Genomic DNA, 23,158 nt, shown 5'->3' with positions numbered 1-23,158 from the left:
GGGGTGGCAGGCAGAGGGAGAAGCAGGCTCCTTGTTGAGCAGGGAGCCCGATGTGGGACTCCATCCCAGGACTCTGGGATCATGACCTGAGCTGAAGGCCAATATTTAATCGACTGAGCCACCCAGCCGTCCCACGTTTCCAATCATTCTTAAGCATCAGCCCTTGTCCAACAGGGCATACCAAACCATGCTTGAGGGACGCCTGGGTGGCTCCGTTGGCTAAGCGCCTGGCTTAGGTCATGATTTCAGGGTCATAAGACCAAGCTCGGGGCTCACACTCAGAGGGGAGTCTGCTTGAGATTCTCGCTCTCCTTCTACCCCTCCCCCTGCTCATGTGCACATGCTCTCTCTCAAATAAATAAATAAACAAAATTTTAAAAACATCCCCAAAGTGATGCCTGGGTGGCTCAGTTGTTGAGGGTCTGCCTTTGGCTGGGATCATGATCCCAGGATCCTGGGATGGAGCCCCTCCTCTGGGATATAGTATGAGCAGGGAGCTCGATGCAGGGCTTGATCCCAGGACCCCAGGATCATGACCTGAGCCGAAGGCAGATGCTTAATTGACCGAGCCACCCAGGTGCCCCTCATATCTTACTTTTAAGATTAGATTCGAAATTTAGTTCTATGAACTGCAAATAGTCAAAAGCAGTCTTGAAAATTCCCCAAATGAAGTACTGTATACAAGAAACGGGGTCTTCAACTCTAGACTGAGGGTCAGAAGTGACTGTTACTCTGCAAGGAGAACTCTGTTTTAAAAAAAAAAATATTGACTCTATGACCTCTATACAATTTAACAATTTGTTTGAGTTATGAGGATGGTAGAGCCATGGAGGTGAGGCAGGTATCTTCTAAAAGCAGCAGGTAAGTTAAATATAAGGCGATCTTTCTACCTAATACAGGATCTATCAGGGAGAACATTCCCATTAAGTAGTTACTGACCACGTGCTTAGTACTTTCTATACAGAAGTATATGCTCATGATTATAAACTAGTTTTAGGAGTTTATTAAAACTTATCATAGCGATTATCGTTATCAGTTAAGTAGAACTGTTTTGGCCTTCCATGGATTGATTCAGAGAGATGCCGATGCATCTGATTTAGAGGATTTATTGCAAATTTTGGTCCTGAGACATAGCTCAGAAAAGCTATTTTAGGTTTGTATGCAAAGTCTCAAAACTGATTTCTTTTAATGCGTTTTTCTTTAATGTGCGTTTGCAGCATTCACAAATTATGAGGCTATAAAAGGCACGTGTGCTGCTCATCTCATCATTTCACAGATTCATCTGCACCCAATTATGTCAGCCCTCATGCAGGAGGACCACCAGCAATTTCCCACAGCTTTTCTTACATCACGAGAGTGACTACGTTCCTCCCAGGTAGGAGACCATGCAACGCAAAGAGGGTGCGGGGGTCCCAACTGGCTGCCTCTGCCTTTCTCCTCTTCCTACTGGCCTCCTGACGGCAACTCATTGCCTTCCATCCTTCCTTCCGCTCACCACTCCCTGATCGAATGGTAGCCACACCTGACACAAGTATAGACAACAAACCCGAGCTGGAACCATGACTTCTTCCCTTCTCTTCCAGTTGCCTGCCCGAACACACATCAACAGAACGTTTCTAATGACTCAAGACTTTAATTCCTCTTGCATTACTTATTAACACATGAAGAATACCAATAAACTCCATAGTTTCATCTTGATTATAGAATCATGGTTTTCCCAAGAGCATTAATAATCTTTGGGCCATGACTACTGGGACTTCAAGACTGCGTGGTTTGTTGGGTGGGATGGGTAGGAGAATGGAGTGGAAAGAGATAAAGCTAGTTCATGAGGACCCTGGAAGCTATTACAAGATTTTGTGCAGAGGACTGTGACTGTCTAATTTTATTTTAGAAAGAAATTGGCAGGGAAGAACATGGTTTAGAAGGGAGAGTAAGTATAATGGCAGGCGTTGAATGAGAAGGGGGTTACACTAATTCAGAAGACTATGTGGCGTCCCAGAGGAGAGTAATTGCAGTGGGAGAAGAAAAGTAGAGGGAATTGAGAGACAGGTCCAAGGTAGAATTCACAGGACTGAATAGATACTGCAATGTAGCAAGCTGTTGAAGTCAACATCTAGGAATGAGAACTGGAAGACATGCTGATGGTTCTGACACTCAAGCCATTGTTAAAGTAAATGGTATATATAAAATATATATAGTGTTATAATTATCCATTTAGAAAAATCTACACTATTAATTTGAAGGATCACCATAGGATTTATATTGAATGTGACATTTCACAAAACATTTATTTTAATTCAGGGCTCGGACATAAGTGCTCAATAAACAAGAGCAATTATTACTTAACCATTATTTTTTAGAGAGAGAGAAATAGAGAGAGCTGAGAGTACTTCCATTTAATGTAAAGCACTTACAGGTAGCCCCTGAGGTACTAGTGGAGAAAAAAATATGCCAGCATGAATTTAAAATTAAGGAGGCATTCTTTTAGAACAGGGCTTCTCAACCTCTCTAACAATTGACATGTAGGGCCAGATTATTCTTTGTTGGGGTTGGGAGGGCAGTCCTGTTCATTGTAGTATGTTTAAGAGCAAATCTAGTCTCTACCCACTAGATGCCAGTAGAACACACACACTCCACTTGGGACAATCAGAAGTGTCTCCAGAGATTGCCATATGTCCGCTGTAAGGGAAAGATTGTGTGTGTGTGTGTGTGTGTGTGCGCGCGAGCACGCAAAGTCACTTCTTGTTGGGAACTGCTGATTTAGAGTCAAGGGAAGAGGGGAGAGTCATCCTGATTAATTGCTAGTTATCAGTTGGCCCCTAGCTAGATGGCTTCACAGACATTATCTAATATGATGCTTACAATAGCCCTGTGTTACTTGTTTTATCCCTATTTACCTAGGAGGAAACTGGGCTCAGCAAAGTTAAACAACTTTCTCAAGGTAACAGAGCAAGGATTCAAATCCAAGTCTGTTTGATTCTCAGATCAAAAACTGTCATATAGTACATCATAATTGGGTTCATTAAAATAGAGGAACCTCTATATAAAGCAACCAGAAGACATTAATTTTGAACATACTTTGAAGTAATGGAAAATATTGTTAGTTTGAGTAATGGAAAATACTCTATAAATTATTTTTTCTACTATTTCAGCAATGTCTTTCACCAAAAATCATGCTTAAAATACATCCAAAAATATTTGGCATAAAATGGGAAAAAATAGAAAACTCATCTCTCAACATATATGTCCGGCAAAGTACTATACATATACTAAACCAACTAAAATTCCATAATGTATGTTGTAAAGTTACTGGAAAAAAAGTAGCAATTCAAAAAATTCTTTACAAATATTTAAAATAGCACCTTAAAAATCATTTAATTTTTCAAATGCTCTAAGCTGTTTTTAGAACAAGGTATATTTGGTATTAAATGAATAAATAAATATATATGTACCCAAACCTTATTGAAGGAATGAACTAAAATTGTATATATTGGCATATGGAGTATTTTCCAATACTCAATCTAAAATTTTCCATTGCTCAAACTACTAATATTTTTTATTCAAAATATTTTCAAATTAACATCTTCTCGATGGTATATATATATATTAAATATATACTTATTTAATCTTCACAACAAACTCATGAGGTATGAGTACTATTATTACCTTATTTTAAGGTTAAATCATTTTAAATCATAACTAGATATATAGTGTAGATATCTATGAATTTTACAAGCATGCAGTGAAGGCTTATTTAGGTTATTTATGTTGATTTACTTTTTTTGAAGAGGTTTTAAATATTTGGCAAAATATAATTCTTTCAACAAAGTTGACATAAAGGATAGAATTAATGTTGCCCTGAGGCAACAGAAACATGTAAGAGCCCAAATTATGTGGAATGCATGCTAGTTCATTTTATTCTTTAACAGCTCTTGTGCTCTACTATGGGATTTGTGTGGCTCTAAATCATTTTTTAGAACAAAGTATGTTATGTATAAATGAATGAATAAATATGTAGATACCTAAACCTTATTGAAGGAACCAACTAAAATTCCATGATGTATGTTGTACAGGTACTTGGAAAAAAGTAGTAATTCGAAGAATTCTTTACAACTATTTAACATAGCATGTTAAAAATTATTATTTCATTTTTTAAATTGTGATTTGCTAATTTTGTACATCAGTGTTCCTTTCTAATATATACAAATTTGTGCTATTTACCAAATTCTCAATATGTGCTGACTGCTTAGGAGATAGGAAACAGTAACATATATATATATTTTTAATTATTAACATATAATGTATTATTTGTTTCAGGGGTACAGGTCTGTGATTCATCAGTCTTACATGATTCACAGCGCTCACCCCAACACATACCTTCCCCAATGTCCATCACCCAGCCACCCCATCCCTCCCACCCCTCTCCACTCCAGCAACCCTCAGTTTGTTTCCTGAGATTAAGAGTCTCTTACGGTTTGTCTCTCTCTCTGGCTTCATCTTGGGAAACAGTAACATATCTTAATGGCATAGAAGAATGAGTCCAGGATCTCTCTTAAAGTGATTTTGTTTATTTTAATCAGAGCATTCTCTGGTCAGTTAGTATGGAACACGGTATTATAAATAAGCATTTCAATGATTTTTTAGATGATGAAGTTTAAAAACAATGACTTTGCCAGAAGAGGTATTTTTATTTGAACTTGGTTTGTAAAATTTGTCACCTCTTTGGTCTTTGCTACATGGCAGAAACTCAGATTCCATTTTGGACTGTTGCTTGGTCTAATCACATGCTTCTTCTAATCTGAGCCAGATGCAATATACCAAAGGACTGCTGGTTCTTCCAGAAATGGAAGAATACCACCATTGTGGCGCCAGCATTATGAGTTCATTATTGAATATGTGTAAAAGAAAATTTTTGAGGTGATGAGCCCAAACACAAATGGATCAAATGAATAGACCATCTGAAATTGTAGTGTTAAAGGCAAGTCACTCTACTTCTCATGGAAGGTTGGAAAGGATGGACGGTGACCTAAAATTCCCTCGGTCAGGCTTACTGGAAGATGAGACAAGGAAGGGAGCCTTTAGAAGGCCTCAGTCAATATGCATCTAAGAGCAGCTGCCTCCCACTGATTCTGTGAGGGGAGCTGAGCAAAAGGTGACCCGGAAATGGAGGTGATGCAGAACTAGCGACTGACGATGCCGTACAAGGAGCAAGTAAGCCCTCAGAGAGCATCCTGAAGGAACCAGAGTTGCCTGAGCAAATCTAGCAAGGCTGGGACATGGGAAACAACTTGTACTTACTTCATTTACTAGTCCAGGGTCAGACCAGAAGCTCCAGTTTGATCACCCACTAGGTAATAATGGGGAGAAGTGCCTTCTCTCCTAGCGTGTTAGGTTCCAAATACATCAAACTGTGTTCATTGCCTCCCAAGTCTATTACTTTCTGGCATTCCATTCTGGGCAGTTCGCAAATGCCGTGCCCTCACCACAAGCATAGCCATTCCCTCTGCCCTTAATTTTCTTATTAGAACAGGTACCGTCACATTTATTGTTACATGTTCTATCAATGGCCTAATGCAAGTACAGAACAGGCCACATCAGGTAGGAGGCTTTTGGCGCCAGGTAATCTCTGAGCTCAACTCAAACTGGCCCATTAATAAATGGAACCTTTATTATCTCACATACCAAGAAGTCCAGTGGTTGTGAGAGCCGCACTCTTAGTATTGCAATGATTCTCTGGGCTGTGCTTTTCTCTAAATGTCACATACATTCTCAGGATGATGGGATGGTTCCTGCTTCATATCCAGGCAAGAAAACATCAGGGAAATGAGGGACCTCTCTTCTAGTGCTCTCTTTTAGGAATGAGGAAGCCCCTCACAAAACCTCCCTGCAGATTCTATGTCTCTATTACCATAATTGGGATATGTTCCCATTCATTGACTAGCTACTCACAAGGATGATGGGACTATACTGAATGGCTTAGACAGTTCAGGATCCACTCCCTGGAACTGGGGATGGGGTCACCTACCTGAGTAAAAAGGAGACATATATACCAAAACCTAAGTCCAGATTCTGCTGGATAGGTAAAAGGAGAAAATAGATACTGAATGGACAACCAATAATATCCAGTACGTACACCTCCACAAAATTACTGGTTGAATAAATGAATAAACAACAAAGACGGGTTCATTTTACTACTTTGTGCCTTCATTTTTCCCAAATAGAGGGTAATTTTAAGATATTCACTAGTTTAAGAACAATGCTGATCACAAATTCAGATCATTGTTAACAAAACGTTGCAATTCTAAATATTTACATTCTTATGTCAATGTTAATGTTTTTCACCATATTTCTCACACCATTTCTGTGTTGGTATAATGACTTCTTAGTGGTGATCCTAGTGCTGTCTCGATTTTAAAGAAAAGTAATAATCAAATTTTTACATATGAATTTTGGTAAAGTACTCTCATAGCTAATATGCTCACCAGAGTTTGGGATTCTGAATAAGACTTTAATTTTTCTTTTTTTTTTTTAAGATTTTATTTATTTATTTGAGAGAGAGAGACAGATAGTGACAGAGATAGCGAGAGAGAGCTCAAGCGGGGAGGAGAGGGAGAAGCAGGCTCCCTGCCGAGCAGGGAGCCCGATGCGGGGCTCGATCCCAGGACCCTGGGATCATGACCTGAGCCAAAGGCAGATGCTTAACTGACTGAGCCACCCAGGCGCACCAAGACTTTAATTTTTCATGAAATGTGAGTACTCAGGCAGCTTAGCAACCAGTCAATTACTGACCAATAGGAAAACTCAAATGAGCTTTTTTACTTACCCAAGTAACACTTAAAACTTATTTTGGATAGCTTATCCTTTCAGTGTTCTATGAACTAAGTAAGTCTGTTATTGTAAAGAACAAAGTTAAATGATGATGATTTTGGAAATAATATAGTTAGTTTGTTGAACAGAAAGAGCCAAGCACAAGAAGAGAATTCAGCCTCTTGTTGCATTCCTTCCCCACCCACTGCCCTTTAGAAACAGAAGAAAGTGAAATAGTTGGCAGCATATACAATCCCTTCCTATGGACCTAATGTATCTGTGTCAATTGTATGAAAATTCAATGGCTGGAGATGGGGTAGTGTTCACTACCAAAAGCCAAAAAATAGTTTTAAAAATCCTAATTATATCTCCCCCATGTTCTTCCCTTAAGAACTGAACCCTCACAAGAGGCACACGTGGAAAACAAAGATTAGTCATTTGTGCCATGCTTTTGATGATTTCCATCTTTTTCTAATCAGAGGTCACACACTGTGACCCAGGATAATTTCTGGCAGGGTGTTTAAAAGAGTTTTAAACTCCTGTGCCCTTAAGTGGTGCGTGCACTTTCCATTTCAGTTGCTAGTCGCCTGGGTCTTGAAGGTAATTGCGTTTATTCTCCTAGAAATGATTTCAAGCTTATGAGATTTATGCTTACACTTAATACGAAAAGCACTTTCATTTTCCATTTCCCACTTAGTTGGTTAAAAAAAAAAAGAAGACTGAAAATGTCATGTAATATTGCAATGCTTTTATAAACATAGCTGCTTAGGGATTCAGGGCTGTGAGTCTGGGCTACTGTTGACAAGCAGACTACTGCTGAAAAGTGAAATTCTTTCTAATCAACTAGTGTTTGAAAGTCTAAATTCAAAATGTTCAGACTGGATCATCGATTTATAACGAACAAAAATACAAGCTGTTGGAACATCAAATTTTTGAAAGTTGAGAATAACCAACTGACTAGTTAACTCTAATGATTGTTTGGGTTTGCATTTTAGTTCAGCCCTGCTCTTCGCCGTGGAGGGAACTTGGAGCCCCAGTCAGACACCCACAGTGGGAGGGCATCGCCTCCTGTACCTTAGCCTCTAAGAGAAGCTTTAAGGGTCATACTCAGTGACCTTGATGAGAGCTCCCTGCAGTTGGGGACATGTTGGCTTAATGTCTGGCAGTTCCTGAGAAAACTAGATCAGCTTGGGTAGCAGCTGGGAGGTAACCACCTCCCTTGGCTTCTGACAGCCGGACAAAGATGTGTGAGTGCTGGAAAGTGCATGCCAGGCCACGGAAGGCATATTGATCTGGGGTACTTTACAAGGAATCCCGCCCAAGAGAGTAGTCTGCCACAGCCCGGGGACTGTCCCTTGTAGGTACCACTGGGATAAAAGGGGAGGGGAAGTCAGGAGTGGCCAGCGAAGAGGAATTAGAGTTGAAGAAACCTACTTCTGAATAATCCATTGAGAGAAAAGAAGTTGACTTTGAAGATCTGTTAGTACCAGATGGTACAGATCAGATAAGAACTTTGTTTCTCTCCAGCCCTTCCTCCACACCTCCTAATTCCATATCAACCTTGGGTAAGGCTGGGGAGAGGGAAAGGAGAGGAAAACAACCAGGTACACCTTCCTAGCTAATGAAAAAGGCACCTGCAGTCAACCCCAGCTGGATAAGCAAGGGGATGTAGGGAGATGTCTCATTTACAAATGAAGATTGAAAGTGAATTAATATACTCTTCTAAACATTCTCATTGCCTTTTTAAAAGACTTATTTATTTATTTATTTATTTATTTTAAGACTTATTTTATCTTTTTAGACTTTTATTATTTATTTTGGTACTCATGCTAGCTAGCAAGTGCGGGGAGGGGCAGAGAGAAAATCTTCAAGCAGACTCCCCGCTGAGCACAGAGCCCTACTCAGGGCTCAATCTCACGATCCATGAGATCCTGACTGGAGCTGAAACCAAGAGTCTGACGCTTAACCAACTGAGCTACCCAGGCACCCTGACAGTCTCATTTCTGAACTGGAACCATGACTAGGAGTCCAGTGGACGATAAGATTTTGAATTACATAAGAGAGATGAGAAAAGTCACTAAGACTGTCGAAGTTTTCTTCCAGGAGTCCAGGAAGAAATAACCTCCACTGGGCAGTTTTGACAGGACATGAGAGACGAAAGTAAAGTTGCAATCTGATAACATCTCACAAATTGTGCTAGTCGATATAGCAGTATATGTATGTGTGTGTGTGTATAAAGTTTCTTACCTAAAGTTAGGAGTATAAAATATTAATACTTTTAAAGATTAATTCCATTATAAACATGAGAATAGATAGTGATTTAGTTACAGAGCTATTTAAAGATAAAATATAACACTACCTTGTTGTGCTGTAGCCATAAGTATTTTAATTTTTTAAACCTAGATAGATCGATGACCTCTGTCAGATCCCTGGAAAGGAAAGAAAAAGTAAGCATTAGCAATAATTAATTTATTCATGGGTAAGGTGGGTTATATAGTAGGACTTTGGAATAACTAGAAAGGCCTCTCTCTTTGTTCTTTCACAATTGTTGGCACATCTACCTACTAATTTCCGAAATACCATCATTAAAACTTCATTCATTTGGATTAAGATTTTTGTCAACCAGTTTAAAGGAAATACTGAAGGAAACACTTTATCACATTACTAGAAATTTACACCTCATTATGATTACATTTATTGGGACCTTAATTGGAAAAAAAAAAAGATTTTACTGGGGACAGGGCAGAGGGGGAAAAGTAAGTGTGGAAGACATTGGATTTGCGCCTAAATGTCGAAACACTATTGGTTCCTACTTGGACAACGTCTGCAAGGTTGTTACTTTGGGCTTGTCCAGATCTTGGCCACGTTGTATTTAAGATGTGGAAATGACCGTGTGCCAAGAGACAGAGACCAGGTGAAGTGTTTTATTCTTCCTTTGTTGTTTATTAAATATGGGGTCAAAATATTACCATCCCTCTTGAACTGTGCAGGTGATCCTGAACCTTGTCGCTGATGCTGCTCTCTTAGCAAAGGGACAGGCATGGGGTGGGGAGGAGGAGTGATCAGCAAATCGGGCAAAGCCCTGAGGATAGTTGGTCCTTGATTGCTGTGGGCTCGAATATTCAGATCTCTTTTATTTCTCAGGACAGAAACTGTGCCCAGGTCGGGTATGTATACATGTATGTCTCTATGCATCAAACACTTATGGAGCACACCCTCTGTGCCAGGCAGTTTTCCAAGCCTTTCACCAATACTAAGGTTCATTAATGTTACATATATTAACTCATTTGTGGCAACATCCTTTCACAAGTGTTTTTTTTTTTTAACTTTGAGATACTGAGGGGCTAATATTTTTTTTTAAATACTTTAATGAAAATTTATGAAATTTTTAAGGAAAATTTTTAGGAAAACATACTTTTTCAATCATGCAAACAATATTTCTAAATGAAAGAAACCCCTTTCAACAACGTTTTTATATTGAAGGATGTCAAAACTAAGAAAAGTTGAAGGAATAATACAATGAAAGGTTGTATAGCCCTCATAATGTTTAATATTTTGCCACACTTAAGGTCACTCTCTCTTATTTATGTAATATATGTACTTATTGGTTGATAATTTTCTTGCTGAATCATTTGAAAATAAATTGCTGACTTATCATCGTTAGGGCTCTCACTCCTAAATGCTTCAGCAAGCATATTCCTCAAACAGGGACATCCTCCTGCATAGCCACAATACTGTTATCACACCTAAAAATTAAATTGAATTCAAAAATATCATCTAACGTTCTTTTCCATATTCAAGTTGTCCCTGTTGCCCCTATTTTTTTAATAGTTTGTGTTTTTTCAGTCCAGAATCCCATCGACATTCATGCATTGCATTTCAGTTGATATAATCCCTTAGTCTCCTTAAATTTAGAATACTCTCCTTTTATTACCTTGACATTGACTTTTTGAAGAGTCCAGACAGTTGTCTGATAGAATGTCTCACGTTCCCAGTTTGTCTGCTTGCTTCCTCATGATTAACTTCAAGGTGGACCATTTTTCAGGAACAAAGGTGGTGATTACTGCATCACGGGAGGAGGCAGGTAATGTCACTTTGTCCCACCCTCTTGGTGAAGGAAGGTCAGCCCCTTGGTTTGGGCTGCATCTGCCAAGTCTCTCCATTGTAAGGGTACAAATGCTGTCACTGAGAAGTAATACGTGGGTCAAACCTCCAACGACCATGTGTATGTCTCATGCCCCAACCACTTACCCACATATTACTTGGACCCACATATTACTTGGACGTTGTCCAAGTAGGAACCAATAGTGTTTCGAATGTCGATGGGATTCTGGATTGAAAAAACACAACACAGCTTTCGCTTCAGCTGATGGTCCTTGCTCAGTCAGAATATTTGGGATGATACAATGCTGATTTTTCCTATGCTCTTATTCTTTTTACACTTATTAGCTGTTATTCTGTTAAATAGGTGATGGGTATTAAGGAAGGCACTTGTAATGAGCACCGGGTGTTTTATGTAAGTGAGGAATCCCTAAATTCTGCACGTGAAACTAATATTACACTGTATGTTAACTACCTGCGATTTCAATAAAAACTTGGAAAGAACATCCACCCCTCCCCTTCCTCTCTTTTGGTCTCTCTCTTTCCCACCGTACTTGTATTTGAAGTTTTTTCTTAATCCTTTTCCATTTTTTTTTAATTCTCAAATTATCCCAAACAAAAGACTTCAAGCAGACTACATGTCCTTTAGACATGTGCTGTTAGTCTTTGAGCGCTTCTCTGGCACAATGAAATATTCCAGACTCTCCAAAAGCAACTTCTAATAGGAGACTTATACACATAATGCATGCTCCTCTCTCACTGTAGATATGTAGCCTATTTCTGGGAAGAAGCATTTAGATCCTGGTACACCTAAATTATTGCATTGGGCAAAAAAGATAATACATTGGCTTCATCCGTTCCCATGAAAAATAAAACAATTATTATGTGGTAGCAGAGAAACTCAAGCCCCACTTAGAGGATTTCCCCAAGGATTTCCCAGAAAAGATATTTTAACACATTAATACTTTGAAATATCACCTGTGTCAAATTAATGTCATGAATTTTCCTGTAAATTTTCCTGTGAGATTGATGCTGAATTTCCAGCTATTTACATAATGTAATAAAGTGATTCCCTTTTAAAGGGATTTTAACTCAAGTTAGAAGGGTTAGTCCTGCACATAAACCTGTTCGAAATCAATAATGGGCTGTTGCATTTCAAGGTGACACCGATGGAAGACAAAGAGGAAATTCTACTAATGATGGCAATGACTCGTGCTGATAACAGTATGTCAGCACTGTTGTATGTGTTCTCCATGATTACTCAAGGAGATATTGGATAAGATCTCTCCCTCCACACACACACACACACACACACCCAGGGCAACAGAGACTCAGGCAAATAACCTAGTTTACCCAGTGTATTGGTGTCTGGACTGAGAAACATTTTTTTTTTTTTTTTTGTATCCGGATGGATTAAATGGTAACTTAGTATTCTTGGGATATAAAATGTATTGTCTTTCACTGGAGAAGACCATTAATTTCCCACTGTCAGTGGATCAATATTTCTATTTTCTTTCTAGTATTTTAAAGCTTTTCTTATTGTTCTCTACTTACCCTTGCAGTGTACTGTTGTTAAAATCATGAAAGGCTTAGAGTTGCAATCTTTTGACCACATAAAATATGTATTGTTATTGTAAAACTATCTATAGAAAGATTCAAAGAGTGACTTTAAGTGTGTCAGAATTATCTACCATACCTGTTCCATTCTAAAATATATATTTTTAAAAATCTTAAATTGGCCAGCTATTTTTCCCCTTACTACCAAGAGATTCGGGACTGTTACCAAGATAAATATTTTTCTCTGCACTTATAATCTGAAAATGTGTATATATATATACATAACAAAAGAAATATGTTTATTAATAAAGGATTTCCTCATATCACCAGAGATAAAGTGATTAACCTCAATGATAAAGTAGGACATCTTCTTGAGAAAGTAGCTGAGTTCAAAAAAAAGAAAAAGAGTAGCTGAGTTCCAAAGTTTACATATGAGTAGAAATATGTCAAACCTATTTTAAAATCATACATGGAGTTCATAGAGATTAAAAAGCATGAAGGGGGAAAGAAGAGTAGGAATAGGATCATTGTTATTAAATGCAAAGTCTAGCTGCACAGATGTCACTTTTAGGCAAGTAAAAACTGTGGGGTCGGAGTCCCACCCAACCCATAACTTCCTCTTCCTCTTACCCCTGGGTTCTTTCTCAGGCCCTGTGACTGCTCTGCAGAAGAAGAACCCACTTTGCTGGCTGCCACCTTGGGGAGTTGGAGGGGGTTGTTACATAAGCAGAAGGTTTCCTACTTACTAGTAAAATAGAACAGGGGTTGTTGGCTACGGGTATAGTATCATAGGATTATTATTATAATGTAGGGGTATAATGAGCCATTATTCTCTAATAATAGTAATATTATTAACTGTATTAATGCTCACTGAGCGCTTACTGTGTACCAGGCCCTCTTCTATCTTCTACTAACTCACCTAATCTTCACCTAACAACCCTGTGACGAAGATAGCATGATTATACTCAGGCAGGAGTCTTGCCAGATGAAATACGAGACCCTTTTACATGTGAATTTCAGAGAAACCCAAGGAAGTGTGGGACAAACTTCATACTGAAGAAGAATTACATTCATTTGTTTCTTTGAAATTCACACGTGACTTACTGTATTTTTATTACTAAACCTGACAACCCTAACAGGGAGGTTGATGACATGCCCAAGATTACCCAGCTGGAAGAGACAGAGCTGGGCTTCAAACTCAGCCTGGCTCCATAATCTTTGTTTTTATCCATTTCCATCTTGCCTCTCTAATAGAGACTGTGGACACCAATGAATGGTAAAGTAATTAGAGTGTGGTACTTGCCTATCCAGTCCTTGGGGAAAACAATGGAAAAGAACATTTGAATCTGGGACACCTGGGCGTCTGTCAGTTAAGTGTCTGCCTTCAGCTCAGGTCATGATCCCAGGGTCCTGGGATAGAGTCCTGCATCAGGCTCCCTGCTCAGGGGGGAGCCTGCTTCTCCCTCTGCCTGCCGCTCCTCCTTCTTGGGCTTGCTCTCTATTTCTATTTCTCTCTCTCTCTCTGACAAATAAATAAATAAAATCTTTTTTAAAAAAAAAACATTTGAATCTGTGAAACATAATATGATGCTCTTCTACTTCTTATATAAAGTACACTTACTTTTGAGAAAGGAACAGCTCAAAGACATCAGCATCCCTCTTGAAGCCACATATCTTTAGTTGATCTTCAACTGCCTGATAACATATAATTAATCTGTCAAGCCACATTCCACTGAGCAAAAATACGGAGACATTTGCAGTCAATAACAATAATGTCTACAAGAAGATCAAAAGAAAGGTGAATATGGAGGCAACCACTCTAAACTGATAAATTCCAACACTACAATTATATACTATTTAATCATTTTTGTGGTTGAATTTCATTATCCTTAATCCTGGGCACAGATGTGTAAATAATTTTTAATCAAAGAGAAAAAAATGTGTATGTGTCCATATGCACAAGTTTTCGATTCTCTATGAGGCAAAGTGATTTGGTCTTTAAATATTCTTAAATGTTCTTTCAAACATGAAGAATTCATATTTACGGAAGATATTTGGTATCATGATTGCAGGTGGAGTATAAGATACAATGCACATTATCATATAGGTGCTTGACACTGAGTTCTCAATAAATGTCAGATGAATGCATCAGTGAATAAATGTCATTTCCCTTTCTTTGCAAAGGAACCGTGTCTTCATTTTTCACCAGTTACTAACATACTTGCACCGTGGGAATTTTTGCTGGAGAGTAATTTTTATTCCCATAGGCTTTGTTTTGAAAATACAAATCCAACAACAGCAATTTAAGCGCTTTGCTTTTTCTTAAGAGCCTTTGCTAGATTACAAAATAACATTTACAAGCCACATGGCCTAAGATGATATGGAAAAATTAAATCCCATCTATAATTTGCCATGAAGGAGTAAAGCTAACAAGACACAACAAAAGTGGAAAGTATAATTGTTGCACTACTGGAATCTGAAAAACATTGTAATTATCAGAGTCAAAACAGTGACCAAATTTCAGTTGGGATTTGTTGTGGGCGGTGAGGTTGTGATGTCAGCAAGTGATTGATGAAATTTTGACAAGAGTTCTGTTATTTAGTAGAAGACTTTTAATAAAAGTTAGATTTAATGGGATGAACACATATCAAAAGAAGTGAGGAAGATAGATATATCAGGGATTGAGTGTCACTGCTAATTTATATCCCAAACTTCCTTTGTTATCTTGTCACACAAGCTGAATCTTGGGGCTCAGAGAATTCATTGGCTCAGGTGGAGGCATTTCCATCAGGGTATTTTGTGACTCAATAAAGAGCAAGATGAATTTAGGGCTTGGAAAAAGCCCATTGGAGGAGGCTTCCGCATCTGGGTCTGGATGGTTTAACTTAAACATCTAAACTATCGGCTTCTACTATACACAGTCACTCTCAGCTGTGTCAAAGTGTTTGGGATATCAAAGACCAGTCAAAGTAGAATTAAAACTTTGCAAATCACTATGAAAGTTATAAACGTGCCTTTAACTCGATCCTGCCATTCTACATCCAGCACTCAAAAATATAGCAGGGTGTGCGTGAGCACACATACACGATTTGATTTTCACTGTTTATCTCAGCATACATTATCTACATTTGTGAAATATGTCTCACATTAATGGGAATAGAGGTTAGATTAACATGTAACTCCATAATAGAATCCTGTGTAGTAGCTTAAAAATATACAGAGATAGATATCTACACATCCAAAAGTAAAAATGCCATTGGCAGTATATGTCTAACACTATTTTTGTTACCAATGACACTTATTTTTTATTTATTTATGTATTTTAGAAGGAGAGAGAGAGAGAGAGAGCACAAGTGGGAAGGGCAGACGGAGAGGGAGAGAGAAACTCAAGCAGACTCCGTGCTGACTGTGGAGCCCCATGCAGGGCTGGATCTCATGACCCTGAGATCACGACCTGGGCCCGTAGCTTAACCAATTGTGCCACCAAAGACATTTATATGCATACAAATGCACACACTCCAAATTGTTAATAAAATTATCACTTGAAATCATGCGGGATTTTCATGTTCTGAGCAATACATTTAAAAATAATTATTTGACAAAAATAAAAATAATATTTGAATATTTTAAAATAAACACCTATTAGGTTAGTCTTCAGAAATTAATACAAATTTTGAAAATTTTAGCCATGGGATGAATATTTAAGGATTTAAGTCAAACTTTGAAAATTCAGAGATGAAAAAGGAAATTGAAACTTGCAGCAGAATATGTAAATCCCTGGTATAATTAATTATTTATTTACGCAGCTTTTTATCATGGTATGTTTCTTTCCAACTGAAAACTTCATATGAATCTAGTAACAAGTATTAATGTCAAAGTACCAAAGAACCCAAAAATGTGCCAAGAAGTTTCGAATTTCAGTGAATCTGCGGTGGAACAGTTGCAGTTCCCAATCAACACACAACTTCACGAGCAGCATAGTCCTTTCATTTAAATGAGCACAACAAGCATTCTTTCCCTGAACTATTTCTTTTATTGTGGTAAAATATATAGAATGTGGAATTTACTATTTTAACTGTACAGTTCTGTGGAACTATGGCCACTATCCATTTCCAGAAGTTTTTCATCTTCCCCAAATGAAACTGTATGCATTCAACACTCACTGCCCATTTTCCCCTTCCCCTTCCCCCCCCCCCCCCCCGCCCGGCCCCTGGCAACCACCCTGCTATTTTCTGTCTCTATGAATTTGACTACTCCAGGTGCCCCATCTAAGTGGAATCAGACCGTATTTGTCCTTGTGGGACTGGCTTATCTAGCTCAGCATAAGGTCTTCAGGGTTCATCCAAACTGTAGTGCGTGTCAGCCTTTCCTTCTTTTTTAAGGCTGAATCATGTTTTATTGTAGGTATATACTACATTTTGCTTTTCTGTTTATCTGTCTATGCACACTTGGGTCGCATGGATCTTTCAACGCAGCAAGGCCTCAGCTTTGCAAGAGCAACGTGTACGATGGGCCGAGGTGCTGAGAGAACTGCAGACAGGAAGCAAGGCTGCCTCTGCCCAATCAAGGCAAGGCGCCAGGAGAGTGGCAAGTGGGAAGGAGCAGTGAGCAGATGTGACAGAGGGTGTGCAGAGAGAATTGATAGAAACTGGCAAATAGTGGGGCAGAGAATAAGGGCGAGCAAAGTCACAAGTGGTGATGCTAATGTGATGATGTGATGATGAGAAGTGACTTGGAAGGGAAGATGAATTCAGCTGGAAATGCTGAAATTGTGGTGCTGGTGAGACAGAGGGGTCAAGGCGTCCACCAGAAAGCTGCCTGTGGAAGAGAGGAGCTCAGCAGAGGCAACAGGCTGGGGATGGACAGCCTGGCCAGTCAGGTCAGTGCACAGAAGAGAGTGGGACCCCGGCTCGATCGCTGGGAAGTGTACACATTTAGAGAGAGTAGGGAGTCAAGCTGCGAAAGCAGAAGGAAGGGGGTTTGGAGGGATGGTTACAAAGTTAGAAGGAGAAACAAGGGCACAATGGGAGCCCAGAAAGCAAATTTCAAGAAGGTAGAATTTGAATCTGCAGTGTTGTGTAGGGGAGTAGAGGATATTACTCAGAAAAGGTATTGAATTCGGACAATTACAGTTGTCTGATGGAGGGAGGGTGCTGGGGGGGGGGCAGTCAGATTTCAAATTAACTCATTAACCAAACAGGGAACCAAACACAATCCAACGTGGAAGTGGGGTGTGGATGATTCTGGCACAGGGAGGAGAACAGAGGTTTCCTCCCCTGCCCATTGCCTGAGGATCTAGATAAAACAGGAAAAAATGTATTTGAAAATTGTGGGATTATTAAATCCCAGAAGAGTGAAGTCTGTATGAAAATCTATAGAAGAAAACATTCTCTTTGCTGACTCAGGTACTGTAATGATAGATTCCTATAGCTGCATGCAACCCACACGCACCGCAGCTTCGTTAGGACTCAGTGCTAGCAGCTTTCAAATCCTTACGGAAGCCCCAGCCTTGAGTTACAGGGCAGCCCCAAGCCTCCCCAGACACGTCCCAGAACTCTTCAGCCCTTGGCTAGCTCCTGTGGCCAACAATTCTGACAGCTTTTCCCGCTCAAGCGTTCTTGAAGCCTCGATCTTAACTGCCCTCAACGCTGTTGTACTGCTCATCAAAGAAACCTTCCTCCTCCGTGTGTCCACTTGCACTTTAGGGGAACGGCATTTCTGGGTTATTTATATTTGTGGGAGAGTCAAGACTCCAAATTTAGGGCTTTATTATCTGATCTCTAAACGGCCATTGTTACATATGGGGCAGATGGTAAGCCAGAAAAGGTTCACGTTAAGTCCACCAGCGGGGATCAGAGGTATCCCCAAACGCTACCCTGGAGATGACAAACCTCTCGCCCCAGTGGAGGGCCCAGGGTCTGCCATTGTTCCACCCCCTCAGGCCGACCCCAGGGGCAGCCTCGCGCTGGCTGGGGCTTTGGCGCAGGGACGCGGGCGGGGGGGGGCTCGTGGCCTGGAGAACGGGGTGCCGCTTACCCTGCGGCTGATCTCGAGGGCAACTTCCGGAGCCCTGACTAAGCTCATAGGGTGCAGGGAGATGCGGGGCGGACGGTTCAGGTCCCAGGCCATCGGGGCACCAGGGAGACGAGCAGCACCTACCATCCACCCAACCCAGCCCCACAGCTCATTGTTCCGTTACCAACAGTTACCGCCATCTCGGCGACTTAAAAGCCAATCCAAACTAGGGAAGATTTGAAGCCGGTCCTTCTATGACGTTTTCACATGTGGCCCTGCAGTGCCCACCGTGTCGTACCTCGGACACCGTCACGTTTCTTCAGTGTTCGGTGAAGCTTGCTGTGGGTGCCAGAGGTCGGGTGATCAGCTATGCCAGAGCACCCCCAATGGCAATCACCCACTAACAATCATTTCATTGATCTGAACTCTAAATATCAGAAAACTTAGCTTTCTCAAGATGAGATGTACCACTGGCCGCATATGGAGTGTGGGGGTGAAGGAATGCCCTGCAGAATCCTAGCGGAGCCTGAAGCAAAAAAGAAAAAAGAAATCAGGGCTGCTCATCCTGCCTTCATTTAAAATTTTGACATTCTGCTCATCATGAATGTTGTTGTATTAATTTTGAATTTCTAAAAAAAATATTGCATAAGACATTTGTTTTGATTGCTGAGTTTGGATGCTTTACATTTTTGTACTAAGGCCAGTGTCTTACTTGGCTCATCCTAGCCCCAGTCCCAGGATGCAGGTGGAGGTGGCAGTTATCAAGGAGCCCCAGGTCCCAGGCGCACAGAAAACTGCAACTCTTGGCTGATCGTATAGTGAAGGGTAAGTGCATTTTGGTTTAGCAGCTGAAAAGTCCTCCCTCTGGCAGAAAATGGGTAAGTTGAGCCACTATTTGGCAAGTTTTTTCCAATGTTCAAGTTGTTGTTGTTGTTGTTGAATTTAGAACCTCTTGTGTAGGCTATGTTATGATCTTATTTATGTGAGTTTTGTTCCCCACTAGCTTGGGACACTTTGGAGGCAGGATTCTCTCCGTGTCATCACTATTTTCTGCCCCGGGGCCTAGTACACTGCATTCAGTAAATGTTTATTCAATTGAATGAGTTGGTTTCTTGGGTCCAAATTTGAACTTGCAATCGAGAATTAAATGTAGCTGTTAGAAATGGGTCAGGCTACTTGCATTAAAAAAAAATGCTGGTGCTGGAATAGAGTGTTTAAAAATGTCTCGGGGAAATCAAACACACACTCTTTTAGTACTTCTGAAATGTGTTTGGGTCTGGTAGAGGTGGGTGGGTAGAAGTCTTCCAAGTTATCACAGAAGGAGGGATCATTTGAAAGCGATTGTTGAAGTGGTTTTATATCCCAGAAATAAAAATCAGCTGAGAGGAATGATCCACTGAGAAAATGCATAAAATAATTTTCTGGTCTCTTGTCTCCCATTTTTGCTGTTAAATATGGGTTATAGAATTTCAAATATCATTCATGTGTCTGCTACATGAAAAAATGGAAATATATTTTGTTCAACTTCGTACATTACACAAATGTGAGTTTTAGAATCATATGCAAAATACTTTTACAGAGCGTCTTACATAAGTAAACTACTAGTCAGTTAATGTCTACTAAAATCACATTTAAAAATTGTAAGCTTTATTTTTTAAATCTTTTTACTCAATATTAAGAAGAGAAAAAGAATTTTAAAAAAAGCCCTATTCTTAGTAAAGGAACTCAGAAACTCATTTATTATAAGGTCTTAATGTATTCTCTCTTTGAGAAAAATTCACAATTTATTTTATTATTTTTTTAAGATTTTATTTATTTATTTGACAGAGAGAGACACAGCGAGAGAGGGAACACAAGCAGGGCGAGTGGGAGAGGGAGAAGCAGACACCCCGCTGGGCAGGGAGCCCGATGTGGGGCTTGATCCTGGGACTCCAGGATCATGACCTGAGCTGAAGGCAGACGCTTAATGACTGAGCCACCAAGGCACCCCAAAATTCACAATTTAACTGATCACAAGGACTAAAGTAATGCAAATTTAATTACAGAATGTCAAAGATGGAGGTTAGCGAAGCACTTTTTTGGTAAAAAGGAACTTCCTAGAAATCCTCACATTGGCGGCACAAAATTTTTACAAAAGAAGTATCCCTAGCAGAGTGAGCAGAGAGATTTTTTTTTTACCTCGTGTGAGATGGGATTAGAGCCTGAAGAATTCAGCTTGAAATTTTAAAAATCCATGTAAAATGTACATTCTGCTTTACAATCAATCTTTTTTTAATATAAAAATAAAGTTGCTCTCCTACCTCCCCTCAAATCTTTGAGTAATATTTACACTGAAGCAAGACACCCTGTGTTTATCCTGTGGCTTTACCTCCCTGGCATATTGCCATTGCCTGCAGGGGTGTGCATACCCCAGTTTGAAAGCTCTATCATATCATGTATGTGGCTTTGGATAAGAAGAAAGAGCCTGTGCTCCAAGTCAGGGCATGTGGGGTTTGGTCTGAGCTCTGACATTAACTAGTTGTTGGCCATTTTGAAGTCACTTAATGTCTCTGGGCTTCAGTGTCTTCAGTAGCAAAATGAACAAGTTGGAAGTTTAGCTCAAAAATCTACTATTTAACACTCCTCTAGACAAATAGTATGTACTGTTCACAGAGTAAAAGGTTCATGTTGAGATGTTGACATGCGATTGTTTTTTAAGAAGAATTTTCCAGTGGAAAATGTGTGAGAAAAAAAATTATGGGTGTGATGGTTATCATGAAAGCTAAATAATTTTTAAAAAATATTCTTAATTTTGCCTTGAGTAATTCCAATAATCAGCCTGGATGCTATTTTTCCAAGTGAGTGAAAAAATACTTATTGTATGAAATAATCATTATCAGCCATTTTCTACTGTGGAGAATCTGCATTGAATGAGCAACATATCAGCCACAATCAAAACATATTCTTATATGTATAAAAATATATCTTTTTTATGATATTTGATAAGCACAGTGTCAACATTTTCATTGTTATAAGTTTAGGTAAAATATCATTTTAGTTGACAGTTACAATTTTTTTTGCTTACACAAAATGAGAATGAAATGGAATATTGAGAATTCCTGGAATTCTCCATGAGTCTTTCATGTTACTCTAAGTCTTATAGGAAGAGACACTGACTGCCTTTGTTCAGCACTATATTTTAAATTTTTATAATGAACACCCTTGGAAGATATAGTGTCTACCTCCTGAACAAATAGTTGGTGTGTTTTTGTTTTTTGTTTTTTTTACTAAGCAGTATAGTAAAGGCAATGTCTCCTTCCCTTATAATAAAGATAAGATCAGGCAGGCTTTTACTGCCCAGTGTAAAAGATTAGATTCCTAAGTTTAGTGTTCCTCTCCTCTAACACAACCCACGGATGTGACCACATCACCTGGCCTGCTTCTCATTGCCCTTTGGAATTTGTGGCTGGAGGAATTGGTACAAATACTGATACTTGGGCTGTGCTGTTACTGTGAGTAGTAAACTGTCCTTAGTCTCTGACCCAGAAGTCTCCTATCATCTGCCAGCACATATGAAACTGTGGCTTGCTAACTTGCTTCTGCCTGTGTAGGTTTTTTTTGTTGAAGTTGTTGTTTAATGGAATACATCCTTCTAATTTGTTCTTCAGCTTTCATGTTTCTCTTTACCATCTCATGAACTTCCATCTTTCAACCCAAACTACTGAGTTGAATTGTTGCATAATGTTCCCTTGTAATGTTTCTTATGGTTTATTTAAGCATTACTCTATTGATGGACATTTATGTTGTCCAGTTTTCTTTTCTTTTTGCTATGGTAATCAACGCCGTAAGAAGCGTCTTTGTGCTCCTGGGTATTACATCAGGTGAAATTCTTTGATGGTATTAATGAGGTATATATGTGTGTCTCTTTCTCTATAGGATGACATTTTGTTGAATTTTGCCAATCTAATTGAAGAAAAATTTTATCTCGATGTTTTAATTTGTACTTATTTAGTGAAGTTGACTGTCATTCAAATGCTTATTGGTCCTTTGTATTTTTTTCTGTGAGTTGTCATTTCATGTTAATTGCTTAACTTTGAACACGCAGATCGAAATGACTGAAGCCCTACAAGCCAGGTCTATAGAGTTTCCCAGTTATTCTTTGAAGTCACCCAATGACTCAAGTCATCTTTTAGCATCCTGCACAACTGTCTTCCCTTGCTCTCTCTCCCTGGCTAATGCCTGCTGCACTTCAGACTGCTGAGATAAACTTTAGTTCTCTGTCCCCAAAGTACTCTTTCACTGATCTCTGGGATCCATGCCCAGGATGCTATCACCTGATGTTCTAAGTGTTGCCATTGTTTAAATTATGGGAAGGATGGTGGGTTCTAAGCTAATAGGGAAGCATCAATCTCTCCCCAACCCCATGACATGTTTTATCATCATGGTTCTGAAGGAACTTTGCCCATATATATTAGTTCTTGAACTCTCGCGGAAAGATAGCCATTTCCAATTCTTCCTTACATACCTTATTTCCTCTCAAAATTCACACACAATCCTCCAAATAGCTACCTGAATAGGAACAGGAAGTGGTTCAAGTTTGGAAACATTTCTATACTCTTTGGAAAAGCTAAAAACCTCTAGACAGAACTACAGCTTCACCAAATAGTATAATTTTCAATTCCAAACCTGTGCTGGTTTT

The 23,158-nt window shown here is 39.4% G+C and overlaps 1 protein-coding gene across 1 annotated transcript in view; it reads right to left on the bottom strand.

Moving 5' to 3' along the window:
* LRRC72 (leucine rich repeat containing 72) overlaps positions 1-18,594 on the bottom strand; it is a 45,238-nt gene extending 26,644 nt beyond the window's left edge. The window contains exons 1-3 of the mRNA XM_021689763.1: positions 18,502-18,594; positions 14,087-14,160; positions 9,167-9,236 (exon numbers count right to left, since the gene is read on the bottom strand). Coding sequence (XP_021545438.1) covers positions 9,167-9,236; positions 14,087-14,160; positions 18,502-18,594 — 237 coding nt within the window. The remainder of the gene's footprint in view (positions 1-9,166; positions 9,237-14,086; positions 14,161-18,501) is intronic.
* Positions 18,595-23,158: the final 4,564 nt, after the last annotated feature.

This window comes from Neomonachus schauinslandi, chromosome 12, assembly GCF_002201575.2.
Source record: "Neomonachus schauinslandi chromosome 12, ASM220157v2, whole genome shotgun sequence".
In the NCBI taxonomy this organism is placed as follows: domain Eukaryota; kingdom Metazoa; phylum Chordata; class Mammalia; order Carnivora; family Phocidae; genus Neomonachus; species Neomonachus schauinslandi.
The sequence above is the reverse complement of the archived record's forward strand: the minus strand, read 5'-3'. Positions and strand labels throughout refer to the sequence as shown.